General features: G+C 41.0%; 1 protein-coding gene across 7 annotated transcripts in view; it reads right to left on the reverse strand.

The window, feature by feature from the left end:
* Window positions 1-1,054: 1,054 nt before the first annotated feature.
* The window catches only part of LOC138809425 (zinc finger protein 717-like), a 43,835-nt gene continuing 30,638 nt past the window's right edge, over window positions 1,055-14,251 (reverse strand). For 5 of the 7 annotated variants that reach the window (XM_069995935.1, XM_069995937.1, XM_069995936.1 and 2 more), the window contains 4 exons: window positions 13,980-14,038; window positions 7,571-7,697; window positions 5,319-5,408; window positions 1,055-3,158 (listed from right to left, as the gene is read on the reverse strand). In XM_069995935.1, coding sequence (XP_069852036.1) covers window positions 1,639-3,158; window positions 5,319-5,408; window positions 7,571-7,697; window positions 13,980-13,994 — 1,752 coding nt within the window. In that variant the 5' untranslated portion in view covers window positions 13,995-14,038 and the 3' untranslated portion in view covers window positions 1,055-1,638. The other 2 variants (XM_069995933.1, XM_069995939.1) reach the window with 2 other exon arrangements.

Raw genomic sequence — 14,251 nt, forward strand, 5'->3', positions numbered from 1 at the left:
TCCTACTAATCTTTTTTTTTTTTTAATATTGTATACCTTAGTTTTTATTTGCATTTTGAAAAGATCCCTTGAAATCTTGAGGCCAAGTGTCACTTGTTGCCTCTTGGCTGCTTGTTTTAAAACAGACACACATTAAGATTTTTAAGCTCAAATGACAATTTTTCCTTAATGCGAAAATAACAATCATCATAACTGAACCAAAAAACTAGACTTAGCGGGGCTGGGAAGGTGGCTCAGTGGTAGAGTGCTTGCCTTGCATGCCTGAGGCCCTGGGTTCGATTCCTCAGCACCACATAAGAAAAAAGCCGGAAGTGGTGCTGTGGCTCAAGTGGTAGAGGGCTAGCCTTGAGCTGAAGAGCTGAGGGACAGCGCTCAGGCTCAGAGTTCAGGCCCCATGACTGGACCATCCCCCCCCCCCCGAAAAAAAAAAAAAACCTAGACTGACGTCTTTATGACTTTTAAAAACATCCTAATTGTAAAACATTAAAAGCAAGTCACATTATACAAATAACTTTTTAACCCTCTTTTTAAGGCCTTCCTAATTTTAATGTTAACATATCCAAGGGGAAGTTTTAGCAATACTAATTAGATCATCACATCATTCATTTTAACCATCATGTTTTCAGTGTCTGTCTGCAGGGAAAAGAGAGGACAAAGATGGGCCACTCAGCCCCTTCTATGGAATGGACACACACCCAATCCGACTCTTTAGGGTTAGATGAACTGCGTTTGTGCCAGCTTGCCCTCTTTCACCATGCGTGGACTCCTCCCAGGGCCTGACCCACCATGTATGACCAACTGAAGTGCACTTCTGCTTGTTTACCCCTTACCCCTAAAGATAGGTCTTTTGTTGACTTCTAAGTTTTTCCCCATCTCTTCTCTTGGTTCTCGAATGAAATACACAGTTTTAGACAGACAGTACAGGTAACATCTTTGACAGTGTTAAACTAACCTTTACATTTAAATTTCTAAGTATCCCAGGAGTCTGGGGTCTTTCAGTTGGGGGCTCGTCTGCGGGAAGGCGCCCCAGAAACCAAGACTCCAAACCACCAGATGCAACAAGCAAGAGGAATTTATTCAGCATTTGCGCAAATGGTCTCTCTGCCTCCTCATGGGAGAGAATCCAGAGCAGTGGTTACAGGCATTTTTAAAGGCAAAACCCACAGGATTAGCATAAGACACCAGGTGCCCCGGGATTGGTCCATTTACAAGTCACTGCGTACTCCAGTAATCATTGTGCTACCCGTGAAACTTCGTAACACTCTTCGTAAAATGGTTGGCTCAGGGCAAATCTAGGGGGAGCGGTCACCCTGGAGGGGAGTTCACATAGTTGTAGGCTTGTGATTGGTTGACGTCTGACCTAGTTTGCTGGACTCGCCAGATGGTCCTTATCTTGGGTCCCATTTAGGGAATTTTCAAACAAGAACTTAGAAAAACATACTCTTTTGTTCTTTATCATTAACTACAGACCTTGTCCTGGGCTGGCATCTGGACTCTGAAACTTTTTACTTATTTCCAGGGAGGGGAAGGGTCAGTGCTAGCGCAAGCAAGTTTACAGAAGCAAAATCTGCAGTTAGCAATTGTAAAATGTAACTCTAATTTTTAATCTATCAGTAAGACTTTCCACATGTGTTACATTCATATGGTTTCTTTATGTGTGCTCTGATGAATGCAGAGACGAGACCTCTGGCTGAAAGACTTTCCACATAAATTACATTCATATGGTTTCTCTCCTGTATGGGTTTTTTGATGTATACTCAAGTATGACTTCATGACAAAAGACTTTCCACATCTGTTACATTTATATGGTTTCTCTCCTGTGTGTGTTTTCTGGTGTATACTGAGGGATGACTTGTAGAAAAAATACTTTCCACATTTGTTACACTCATAAGGCTTCTCTCCTGTATGCATTGGCTGGTGATAATTGAGGATTGCCTTCGTGGTGAAAGACTTTCCACAGATGTTACATTCATATGGTTTTTCTCCTGTGTGTGTTTTCTGATGTGTATTAAGGTGTGACTTTATGAGAAAAGACTTTCCACATGTGTCACATTCATATGGTTTCTCTCCTGTGTGTATTTTCTGATGTTCAGTGAGGTTTGACTTGTAGAGGAAAGACTTTCCACATGTGTTGCAGTTATAAGATTTCTCTGCTGTGTGTCTATTCTGATGCCTACAGAGATGTGACATCCGTCTAAAAGATTTTCCACATGATTTACATTCATATGGTTTCTCCCCTGTGTGTGTTCTCTGATGCCTATTGAGGTTGGACTTGATGACAAAAGACTTTCCACATGTATTACATTCATATGGTTTCTCCCCTGTGTGTGTGCTCTGATGCATGCGGAGATGTGAAATCATGATGAAAGACTTCCCACACGTGTTACATTCATAAGGTTTCTCTCCTGTGTGTGTTTTCTGATGTCTGTGGAGATACCACATCTGGGTGAAAGACTTTCCACATGTGTTACATTCATATGGTTTCCCTCTTGTATGTGTAAGCTGATGCTTGTGGAGATAAGACATCTTGCTGAAAGACTTTTCACATGACTCACATTCATATGGTTTCTCCTCTGTGTGTGTGTTCTGATTCCTCTTTAGGTTTGATTCGATGACAAAAGAATTTCCACATGCATTACGTTCAGATTGTTTCTCTCCTGTATGTGTGCTCTGATGTTTGCAGAGATAAGACATCTTGCTGAAAGACCTTCCACACACGTTACATTTATGTGGTTTCTCCCCTGTATGTTCTCTGATGCACTTCGAGCTATGATTTCCTTTTGAAAGACTTTTCACATGGGTTATATTCATAAGATTTCTCTCCTGTGTGTCTTTTCTGGTTGAGGTATGGGTTTTGCTTGAAAGACTTTCCACATGTGTTACACTCATGTGATTTGTTTCCTGCTTGAGTTCTCTGAGGCTTGCTGAGATCTGATTTCTGGTAATTACATTCATGATATTCATAGGGTATCTCTCCTGAGAGAGTTTCCCGCTGTGCACTGAGATCTGGTTTGTAGTAAGAAGATTTGTTTCATTTTTTACACCTAAAAAACGAACTCTTTCCTCCACTATGTTGCTACTTTTGATTATGACTTGTAACAGATGTCTGTCTGGACTTTCCTGGCACATTTCACCGAAGCCATCTACTTGCTGGACATCTAAAATGTTTAACAAATAAGTAGATTAAAATCATGATGGCATCCAAGAATTACTTAGAGAATACTCAAGTAAAGGTAAACACATTTCCTCCCATTCTACTTACTAAAGATAATACTACTAGGAATGGAATTATGAGAATTGAATGCATTCCTCCCTAAGGAGTTACTTAACAAATACTAATAAAATCATATTCTTCTCTGGTTCTTAAAGTTTTATTGTGTGTTTAAATATCAGAGGAAATATTTGGTCAAAATACTCAATAACTGCTATTGCTTTTAAGCTGAAGACAAATAATCTGCCAATTATTTCTCTTCCTTTCTTTTCTTTCAATTTTTTTTTTTTATTTTTGGTCTGTTGTAGGGCTTGAACTCTAGGTCTGGGCACTGTCCCTGAGGTCTTCAGCTCTACCACTTGAGCCACAGTATCATTTCCAGTTTTCTGGTGGTTAACTGGAGATAAGAGTCTCATGGACTTTCCAGCCTGGGCTGGCTTTGAACTGAGATCTTCAGTCTTCAGCCTTCTGAGTAGCTAGGATTACAGGCATGAGCCACCAGTACCCGGCTCAATTTTGTTTTGTTTTAGGGAAGTTTTTATATATTTTGCAAAAATTATGTGCTACTTTCCTTCTGAAACCTTTAGATTTGAAGACAGCATGTGTTCCAGGTTCAGAGAACCTAAGGATATATAAAAGGGTAAATTACCTGTCACCTAAGCAGGAGTGGTTCCTGAAGGGAGGATTCATGCCTATCTTTGACAAACTCTCCTCCCAGAAAATTCTACCTGGTACCTATGGGGATTTTCAAGTCTCTTTTTTTTGTATGTTCTAAAAAATATCTTCCACATTCCTATTTTCATAGCATTGCCCACTTGGGTGACACTAGACCCCCAAACTTGGTTACATTTTTTTAAAACTTTGGTTCTGAATCCTAGGTTTCTGCTACACCATTGAGAAGTTTCTTTTCTGACTTATCTGAGGCTGCAAATATCCTGTCCTCCTTAGTTCCTGATACCATCTATCTTCAGGGTTAACAGAAAATGGAGTTCCTGTAAGTTTTCCATTTTCTTTTTTTGTTTCAGAATGGGTTCCAAAGATGAAAGAGAAATGCTAACCTTAAATACTCTCACATAGATTTTAGGATGCTCCACATTAGTGTTGGTTCACTTGGACTTGAGTCCAAAGAACTTCTTTTCTGCCACACACAGTATGGGGACCCTCATCCCGATGGGAGCTGTGAATATTTGCAAAGTGACTGATCTTAACAGAAAACTTATTGTTTTATGGTTCTTTATCCTGTGTTTAAGACAGGATTTTTTTTGGGGTGTGTATGTGGTGCTGGTAGTGGGACTTGAAATCTGGGCCTGGGCCTGAGCTCTTCACCTCAAAGCTAGCACTCTACCACATGAGCCACTGTGCCACTTCTGGTTTCCTGGTGGTTAACTGGAAATAAGAATCTCACAAAATTTCCTGCCCTGGCTTGCTCTGAACCACAGTCCTCAGATCTCAGCCTTTTGAGTAGCTAGGATTACAGGCACCTGATTTATACAAGATCAATTTTTCTAATCTTCCTGTCAAAGACAGGAAAAGTGCCTTTGTGTACTCACATTACTGCCTTCTGATATCTTATTTCTTTTTTTTTTTTTTTTGGCTGGTCGTGGGACCTGAATTCTGGGCCTGGGCACTGTCCCTCACCTCTTCACCTCAAGGCCAGCACCGTACCACTTGAGACACAACACCACTTCCAGCTTTTTCTGCTTATGTGGTGCTAAGGAATCAAACCCAGGATATCATGCAAGCAAGGCAAGCACTCTACCGAGCCACCTTCCCAACCCCCTGATATCTTATTGCTTATTGCTTAGAATATGCCTATTTGATCTGTTCCTGTAATTCCCATAAGCTAGCCTTGGTAAAATCTGATGATATAGAGGCAAAAAAAGAGAGACATTGTCTATTAAGTCATGTAGGTTAGTTACATTCATTCCTCCTCTTATGATGTTATTACAAAGTTATAGTATGTCTTCATCCATTACCCTAGTACCTGCTGGAAAGAATCAGGAACACAGGAATCCAGGAGATGGGATAGGAATGAGAACATCTCAATATAGTCACATCTTCTGAGCTCTCTCTTTTTAACATCCATGTCCAGCAAATGCTGACTCACCTGTGATATTCTTATCTAGGGCTTCTCCCAGCCATGGTTCTGCTCCTTGCTCCAGCTTAACAATCACTTCAGGTTTAGGAACACAGTGTCCTGTTAATGGGGAATATAGAACTTTGGTCTGGTGTAATGATCTCAGACAATCTGGTAGAAGGCTACTTTTGAACCTATTTTCTTCTTTCTCATCAATTCTAAAGAAGACCTCAAATATGTGCTTTTGATTTTAAATACCAGTTTTAAATTCCTGAATTCCAAATTCGTGTCTATAATAGTGATGTACACTTTATATTAGATTGTATATCAACCTATATATCGTATGGCAAATTTAGAAAAGCATCACATAAAAATTAAGTTATCCTGTGGGAAACAAGGAGAGAAAATGAGGTATTGCATAACACTTTCCAACAGCAATGTCCTCATTTCCTGACAAATGTAACTGTAACTACTCTGTACATCGTGTTTACAATAAAATTTTAAATATTAAAATAGGGGCCGGGAAGGTGGCTCAGTGGTAGAGCACTTGCTTTGCATGCCTGAGGCCCTGGGTTCAATTCCTCAGCACCACATAAGCAAAAAGAAAAAAGCCAGAAGTGGCACTGTGGCTCAAGTGGTAGAGTGTTAGCCTTGAGCTGAAGAGCTGAAGGACAGCGCCCAGGGCCAGAGTTCAGGCCCCACAACCGGACCCAAAAAACAAAAAACAGCAAAAATAAATAAATAAATATTAAAATAACATAAAGTTTTTCTTAAGTTAATAATATCTCTTGGGCTGGGATGGTGGCTCAGTGGTAGAGTGCTTGCCTTGTAAGCATGAGGCCCTGGGTTCGATTCTTCAGCACCACATAAGCAGAAAAAGCCGGAAGTGTTGCTATGGCTCAAGTGGTAGAGGACTAACCTTGAGCTGCAGAGCTGAGGGACAGTGTCCAGGCCCAGAGTTCAGGCCCACAACTGACAAAAAAAAAAAAAAAAAACATAAAAATAAATAATAATATCTCTTATTCAATATTTTCCTCAGTCTCATCCAGGTAAAACTTCTTTGTGGAAGCTGGGCACCAGTGGCTCACTCCTGTAATCCTAGCTTCTTAGGAGGATGAGATCTGAGGATCGCGGTTCAAAGTCAGCCCCATCAAAACTCCATGAGACTCTTATCCCCAATAAACCACTCAGAAAACTGGAAGTGGTGCTGTGACTCAAGTGGTAGAGCGCTTGCTTTGAGCTGGAGAGCTCAGGCCCAGAGTTCAAGTGCCACGATGGACAAAAGAAAAATAAAAACATCTTTGTGGATCTCATCTCACAACTAAACATATTTGTTTTGTTTGTGTCTGTTCTGAAAATAGTATTAAGTTCATTAAAATGAAATATATTTGATTTTTCTTGGTATCTACACGTCACAAAAATAAAAGCACATGCAAATTATTCTACTAACCAACCTTGAAGGAATTTATGAAGTATTAGTAAATGTTTAGGGGGAAAGATTTTATAATTGGATAGAGAAAAAGTAACTGAAAATATAGAAAAACTAACTAAGAAGAAAGTCTAAGAGCCAGAATATGACAAGAGTCTCAGTAATACTTAAAGAAACAAAAATGAGGAGGTACATTTATAAAAGAGATACCAGTGAAGACTGCAGAGGCCAGAGGTCCAATGCATGACAGGATCTGTCTTAGGTGAAGAAACTGTGGGAACTGTGGAGAACAGCTCAACACAGCCACACTGGCTCTGATCTTCACAACCTCCCTGTCTAAACTGCACTGAATCACCTGGGAAGCCCTGTTTAGAGTATCCTTCTTCCATCGGCTCTGCTGTTTGCTCTGGCTTCAGAAGTAAGTCAGATTTGGGAAACTAGTGCCCTGTTATTGGGTAATAGTATAGAACTTTCACCAAACTACTTTGAAGAATGAACTTTCTCTTATGGGAACATGATGGTCCTCAAAAAAAAGAATATTGGGCTGGGAAGGTGGCTCAGTGGTAGAGCGCTTGCCTTGCATGCTCAAGGCCCTGGGTTCGATTCCTCAGCACCCCATAAGCAAAAAGAAAAAGCCGGAAGTGGCGCTGTGGCTCAAGTGGTAGAGCACTAGTCTTGAGCTGAAGAGCTGAGGGACAGTGCCCAAGCCCAGAGTTCAGGCCCCATGACCAGACCCCCCCCCAAAAAAACCCCCCAGAATATTACATCTAAATAGCATTAAATCTGATCCATATTCATATATCTATCAAGAACAAAGCACTTGCTCATGAGAATTAATGTGACTTTTGCTCACCCAAGGACACCAGGTTGCTATAGATCTCCAGCATTACATCCTTATACAGGGTCCTCTGAGCATCATCCAGGTCCTTCCACTCCTCCCAGCTGAAGTCCACAGACACATCCTCAAATGATACCAACCCCTGTAACGACATATTTAAGAAGTCATTAGCCATGAGTCATGAGATAACCAACTCTGAGGACTCTATTTCTCTACATGTATGTTTCTGTCTTACATAAAATGGTTGGAGAGCCAGGAATGTTGCTTATTGGTAGAGGGCTGGCCTAGCATGAATGAAGCCCTGGGTTTAATTCCTCAGTGCCACATAAACAGAAAAAGCTGGAAATGGCACTGGGGCTCAAGTAATAGTGTGCTAGCCTTGAACAAAAGCAGCTCAGGGACAATGCCCAGGCCCTGAGTTCAAGCCTCAGGACTGGAAAAAAAAATGGCTGGACCTTGCTCTGTTATCTATGCAATACAGGAAAGAAAAGTCAAAGTATGAATAGCTGCCTCTATACAAACTTATTAATTATTAAAATAAGTTTAACCTTATTAATCAGGAAGTGCTTCTGGTGCTAGCAATAGAAACAAGATAAAATTCCTCTTTTAAAGGGCTAATGACCTTCACTACTGGCATCAATTGTAACTAGATGCCTAGAATCTAGATCGTCCAGAGCTCAGTCAAGAAATCACAAGGGGTTATTTCTTTGTTGCTTTGTATGTCCCTCCCCCACAGTATAACCCCTGCTTTCACTGTATTTGATGTGGTATAATTTGTGGAGGGGAAGGGGAAAAACAAATTGTTTAAATAGGGATACAGGTGGACCCATTGCAACAATGAGATGTACAAGTCGTTATGTTGAAAATGAACTTTACAGCTTTGGTGGTGGGGGGAAGCGGGGAGGATTGGGTGGAGGGGTGGGGGGAAGATGGGAAGGGATGGGAAGGGGAAACAAAGGAGGAGGCTACAATGCTTGATAAGAAATGTACTCATCTTGCCCATGTAATTGTAACCGCTCTGTATTTTCACAATAAAAAAAATGAACATTAAAAAAAAAAAGAGGGCTGGGAAGGTGGCCCAGTGGTAGAGTGCTTGCCTTGCATGCATGAGGCCCTGGGTTCGGTTCCTCAGCATCACATAAGCAGGGGAAAAAATGCGGAAGTGGCGCTGTGGCTCAAGAGGTAGAGCACTAGCCTTGAGCCTAAGAGCTGAGGGACAGTGCCAAGGCCCAGAGTTCATGCCCACGACTGGACCAAAATAAAAAAAAAAAAAAAAGAAATCACAAGGGGTACCAACCACATTAGCAGATCTATAAAAACACAGTGCCTAAGTAAGTGTTAAAGAAAGTAACAGTACTCAAGAAACTGATTACTAATAATCTGGAACACAGAATATTTTACTTAGTTCTCACAATAAACGTCTCATTATTAGTATAACCCTAAAGATGTTCTGAAGCCTTCTTTTATGTCATTCCTAAAAACCATAGAACTGGTAGCATTAACTATTATGACATCACCCTCCTTCTGCATTACAAAACGTTAATCAAAATGAAATGTGTCTTGACCATATTTGCATTTACTAGTACCTCATGGAAGGATGGAAGGACATGGAAAAAGAACTAAGAGAGAGAATATCAGAAAGCACTACCAGACCTAGCAACCCCCAGCAAGGCAAAGAAAAATAAGAATAAAGATCAGGGAAGGGCTGGGAAGGTGGTCAGTGGTAGAGTGCTGACCTAACATACATGAAGCCCTGGGTTTGACTCCTTAGTAGCACATACACAGAAAAGGCCAGAAGTGGCACTATGGCTCAAGTGGTAGAGTGAACTAGCCTTAAGCAAAACAAGCTCCGGGATAGTTTCCACACCCTGAGTTTAAGCATTAGGAAAAAAAAAAAAAAAAAAGCCGGTGCCTCCTAGCTATTCAGGAGGCTGAGATTTGAGGATTGTGGTTCAAGGCCAGCCCAGGCAGGAAAGTCTGTGAGACTCTTATCTCCAATAAACCACCAGAAAACTGGAAGTGGCGTTGTGGCTCCAGTGATAGAGTGCTAGCCTTAAGCTGAAGAGCTGAGGGACAGCACCCAGGCCCAGAGTTCAAGCCCCACAACCAACAAAAACAAAGAAAAAAAGAAAAGAAAAAAAAATCAGGGAAACGATCCAAAATGTGGAAGAAAATAAAAGAGGGTACAACAGTATTTGGTACTAATGTCTTATGCAGAAGGCACAAGGAAAGATAAACTCCCATGCTGAGTCTCACTACACAAAAAGAATGACTAACCATTTTTCTACTGTCACTATGCTTAACAATACCAGAAATGAATGATGACCCCCCAATACACCAAAAGGAAATATGTGTATAAAGTATTAAAAGAAAATAACTTCCCTCACCCCAACAGTTCCAGAGGAACTATTCTAAAAATATGTATTGAATATATTTTCTGATTAAGCTAATTTATCAGCAACACACCTGCATTACCAGAGAGCTACATGAAAAGGTGCTACATCACAATATGTGCTAACTTAGATGTACTCATAGAATCAGAATCACAGAAATAGTGAAATTGTAGGTAAGCATAAAGGACTACTCCACACACACACACACACACACACACACACACACACACACACACAGATACGGATACAAACATATTTATTTTATGTAATTTTTTAAATGATGGCTTAATGCAAAAATACCATAGTATATAGGTGATTCATATAAATGAGAATTCAATATGTGTGCCCTAAGTTCAAAGCCACAATATAGCCAATTTTTTTAAAGGTATTAAGCATAAAGCTTATATATAGAGCTATTCCCTTGTGAAGCACCTATAGATTTTGATGCAGTAAAACAGTACTCTAAGCATATTCAAATCTCAGAGTAAATAATAATAATGCAATGCATTACAGTATATTAGTTTCCTATGGCTGCCATATCAAAACAGAATTGAGGGGGTTGGGAAGGTGGCTCAGTGGTAGAGAGCTTGCCTTGCATGCCTGAGGCCCTGGGTTCAATTCCTCAGCACCACATAAGCAAAAAAGAAAAAAAACCTGGAAGTGGTGCGATGGCTCAAGTGGTAGAGCGCTAGCCTTGAGCTGAAGAGCTGAGGGACAGCGCCCAGGCCCAGAGTTCAGGCCCCACAACCGGATCCCCCCCCCCCAAAAAAAACAGAATTGAGAGAGAAATATATTTTCTTGTAGTTCTAGAGATGAGAATTCAAAAACAATAGAACAATTGCCTGTAGGTTTGGCTTCTTCTAAAACATCATGCTTCAGGCTGAGGATGAACTTCCAGTAAATGTAAAATCACTCATTTTTCATTCATGAGGAAAAATGTAGTACCACACTCCATTAGTGCTCATCCATGATAACCTTAAAATACAGTGGGCCTTGCATATTTGTGAGTCCCACAAATTCAACCAACTATGGATCCAGAACTTTGAAAACATATAGCTACTGTACTGAACATGTACAGTCCTAAAATTTTGTGATAATACGCTGGAAAATGCCAAATAACAACTACTTACATTGCATTTAATTTGCACTAGTTGTCAGAGGTGATTTAAAGTATATAGATGGATGTGTGCTGCTTATATGAAATCACAACAGTTTTACATAAGAAACATGAACATTTATTTTGCTATTTGTGGATACCCAGAGATGACTATGCTAGAAAGATATGATCACACCCCTAAAAAGATAGAAAGTAACAAATAAATATCAGATAAAGCAAGGAGAAAGTAAGTAGCAAAACGGTAGACAAAAATGAAACCATATTAGTATGTAATGTAAATGGAGTAAAGATATATGCCATTGCCTGACATGAGAAAAAAGGAAAACAATTCAATAATATACTACTCATAAAAGCATACCTTTAAGAAAAAATAGGGCTGGGAAGGTGGCTCATTGGTAGAGCGCTTGCCTTGCATGCCTGAGGCCCTGGGTTTGATTCCTCAGCACCACATAAACAAAAAGAAAAAAGCCAGAAGTGACACTGTGGATCAAGCGGTAGAGTGCTAGCCTTGAGCTGAAGAGCTGAGGGACAGCGCCCAGGCCCAGGGTTCAGGCCCCACGACTGGACCCCCCCCCAAAAAAAAAGAATACAAAAATAAACACAAAGATGAAATAAGCAAAAACCCAATTGTTAGGTCCAGCTTAGCCAAAGTAACTCCATTTTGTAAAGGCAGCCATCTGGTTTGTAAAGTATAAGTATGAGCTGACCTTGCCCGCACCTGTTCTTTGTGCAGTAAGGGCAAACCGACTCTGTCTGTAAGGGAACTGTAAGGTCTGCACAGGGACACCTCTCTCCTTTTTGGCTAAGTTTCCACCTAGTATATGTTACCCAGGTAACTGGCAGACCTGGAAGCAGTCACCTTCCCCTCCAACTAGGTCATATGCTGGGCCACCTTTGGTCACATGCCTTCCATCTGACCCTAGGAGGGTCCCAGACCCTGAGGTCACATCCAGATCCAGTGTGGCCACACCTCTTCCTGCCCCAGGCCTAAATAAGTCCTGGCCCAGAGGTGGGTCACCGCTCTTCCTCCCCTCCCCCCCTTTTCCTTTTCAGCTGTGCTTCTCCACCATGCATGGGGGGGGTTAGGGGTGGGGAGGGGAGGCAGCTGTTCGGTAAATAAACTTCTTTTCCTGCCTGAATAGCTCATGGTGTTCTCTTGATCGGCTACCTAATGAAACCTACTTAGTTAATATACCTTACAGAACCAAAAGAAAAAAAGAAAAACAATTTCCAAAAACGGCCAGTTAGCAGAAATGAAGCCTGGGGGGGGGGGGGGAGAAGGAAGGGAAGGGCAGGCCAGGCCAGGTGGAGGTGTCCAATCAGTAAAAAGCACATATGTAACCCTTCTGTTTTAACCAATAAGAGTACAATTAGCTACATGTTTACAATTAGTTTGTAGTTTGCTGTTTTGCCCTATAAAAGCTAGCCTGTGAGACTAGGTGGGGGTCACTCTCCACAGACAGAGCCCTGACCAGTTAGTTTGATTCTTGATACTTGGCAGGGAATAAAGCTTTGCTTGACTTTCACTTTGTATTAGTCTCGTTCCTTTGATCAAGGACCCTTATCACCAATATCTCTATTTTCAAATAAAAGGAAAGCAATGGTACTCACTGGAAACCGTGTTGAAAATGAACTATAGAACCTGTGGGTACGAAGGGAGGAAAAAAACTGGGGAAGTGAGGGAAGGAGTGACATTATCCAAAAGGATATCTCTTTGCCTGACTTACGTAAGTGTAAACTTTTGTTTAATTAAAAATAATAATAAGGGGCTGGGAAGGTGGCTCAGTGGTAGAGCGCTTGCGTTGCATACATGAGGCCCTGGGTTCGATTCCTCAACACCAAATAAGCAAAAAGAAAAAAAAGCCAGAAGTAGCGCTGTGGCTCAAGTGGTAGAGCGCTAGCCTTGAGCTGAAGAGCTGAGGGATAGCGCCCAGGCCCCACTACTGTAACCCATCCCCCAAAAAAGAAAAAATAATAACAATAAAAGGAAAGAAAGAGAGTAATGGAGGAAAATAGTGTAGGAGGTCAATTTAAAAGACAATAAAAACATATTTCTAGAAAGGCCACAGACAAAGTCTTTAAATATAGCATAACAGTCAAGTAAGAAAAACAATAAATGCAGTCATGGGGTTTGACAATAATTTAAGCAATTGATAAGCTTTGGAAAAAAATACAACTCCATGCAGCCTGTTCCACTCCCTATAGAAAAGACACAACAGCCAAGGGTTATATGTGGACAGTCATTTAAGTATATAGATGGCTTACTCAGGCCTTTAACATTCAAAGATACTTGGAATCATACTAATTCAATTACTCCAAAAATAATCACTACCCAGTTTAGCATCATGAAGATAGTTTAATTTGTGTCTAATAAGGGTAAGATTTCTGACCAAGGGCCTGCAAATGTACATTCCATCAGAAGTTAGCATACTAACCTCCTAAGTGTCAGTGGATCATGTAGCACTTGCTACTTTTTCTCACATCAGTAAAAACAGAGACAAATTTGAGGTAAACTTGTATTCAACTCAGTTTGACTCTTTTTTTTTTTGAGGGGGGCCTGAACTCTGGGCCTGGGTGCTGTCCCTCAGCTCTTCAGCTCAAGGCTAGCACTCTACCAACTTGAGCCACAGTGTCACTTCCGGCTTTTTATTTTTCTGCTTATGTGGTGCTGAGGAATGGAACCCAGGGCCTCATGCATGCAAGGCAAGTGCTCTACCACTGAGCTACTTCCCAGCCCCCTCCCTCAGTTTGACTCTTAAGAACATATAATCCACTAAATCTAAAAGCCATCTTTATCTTGTTTATGAAAGTTTTCCTGAGGCTAAATATTTTCTACTTTTCCATTTTAATTTTGGAGCACATTGTTAATAAAAAGTTCCTAAAAATCAAAGAAAGACATAAGCAAAAAACTCACCAGGGATCCACTCATTTTTTGTTGCTGTTGGCAATGCAGAGATGATTGTGAAAGCAAAGCTGGAAGAGAAAGCAAATGAAATGGAATCAGGAAAGAACCAATATGAATTTGTCTTAAATTTTCCTGCTCAAGGTGAAAGACCCCCGTCGGCGTGGGGTGCCCTTCGATCTGAAGAGACCCTTCCCCAAGGAACAACGAGACCACTTGTGCGGATGCAAACAGCAAGAGGTTTATTCGGGCATGCCTTGGCTCCCAGGTGCACTCAACCTCGA

The sequence above is a fragment of the Dipodomys merriami genome, unplaced genomic scaffold (assembly GCF_024711535.1).
Source record: "Dipodomys merriami isolate MVZ:Mamm:240054 unplaced genomic scaffold, mDipMer1.0.p SCAF_5, whole genome shotgun sequence".
NCBI lineage: Eukaryota > Metazoa > Chordata > Mammalia > Rodentia > Heteromyidae > Dipodomys > Dipodomys merriami.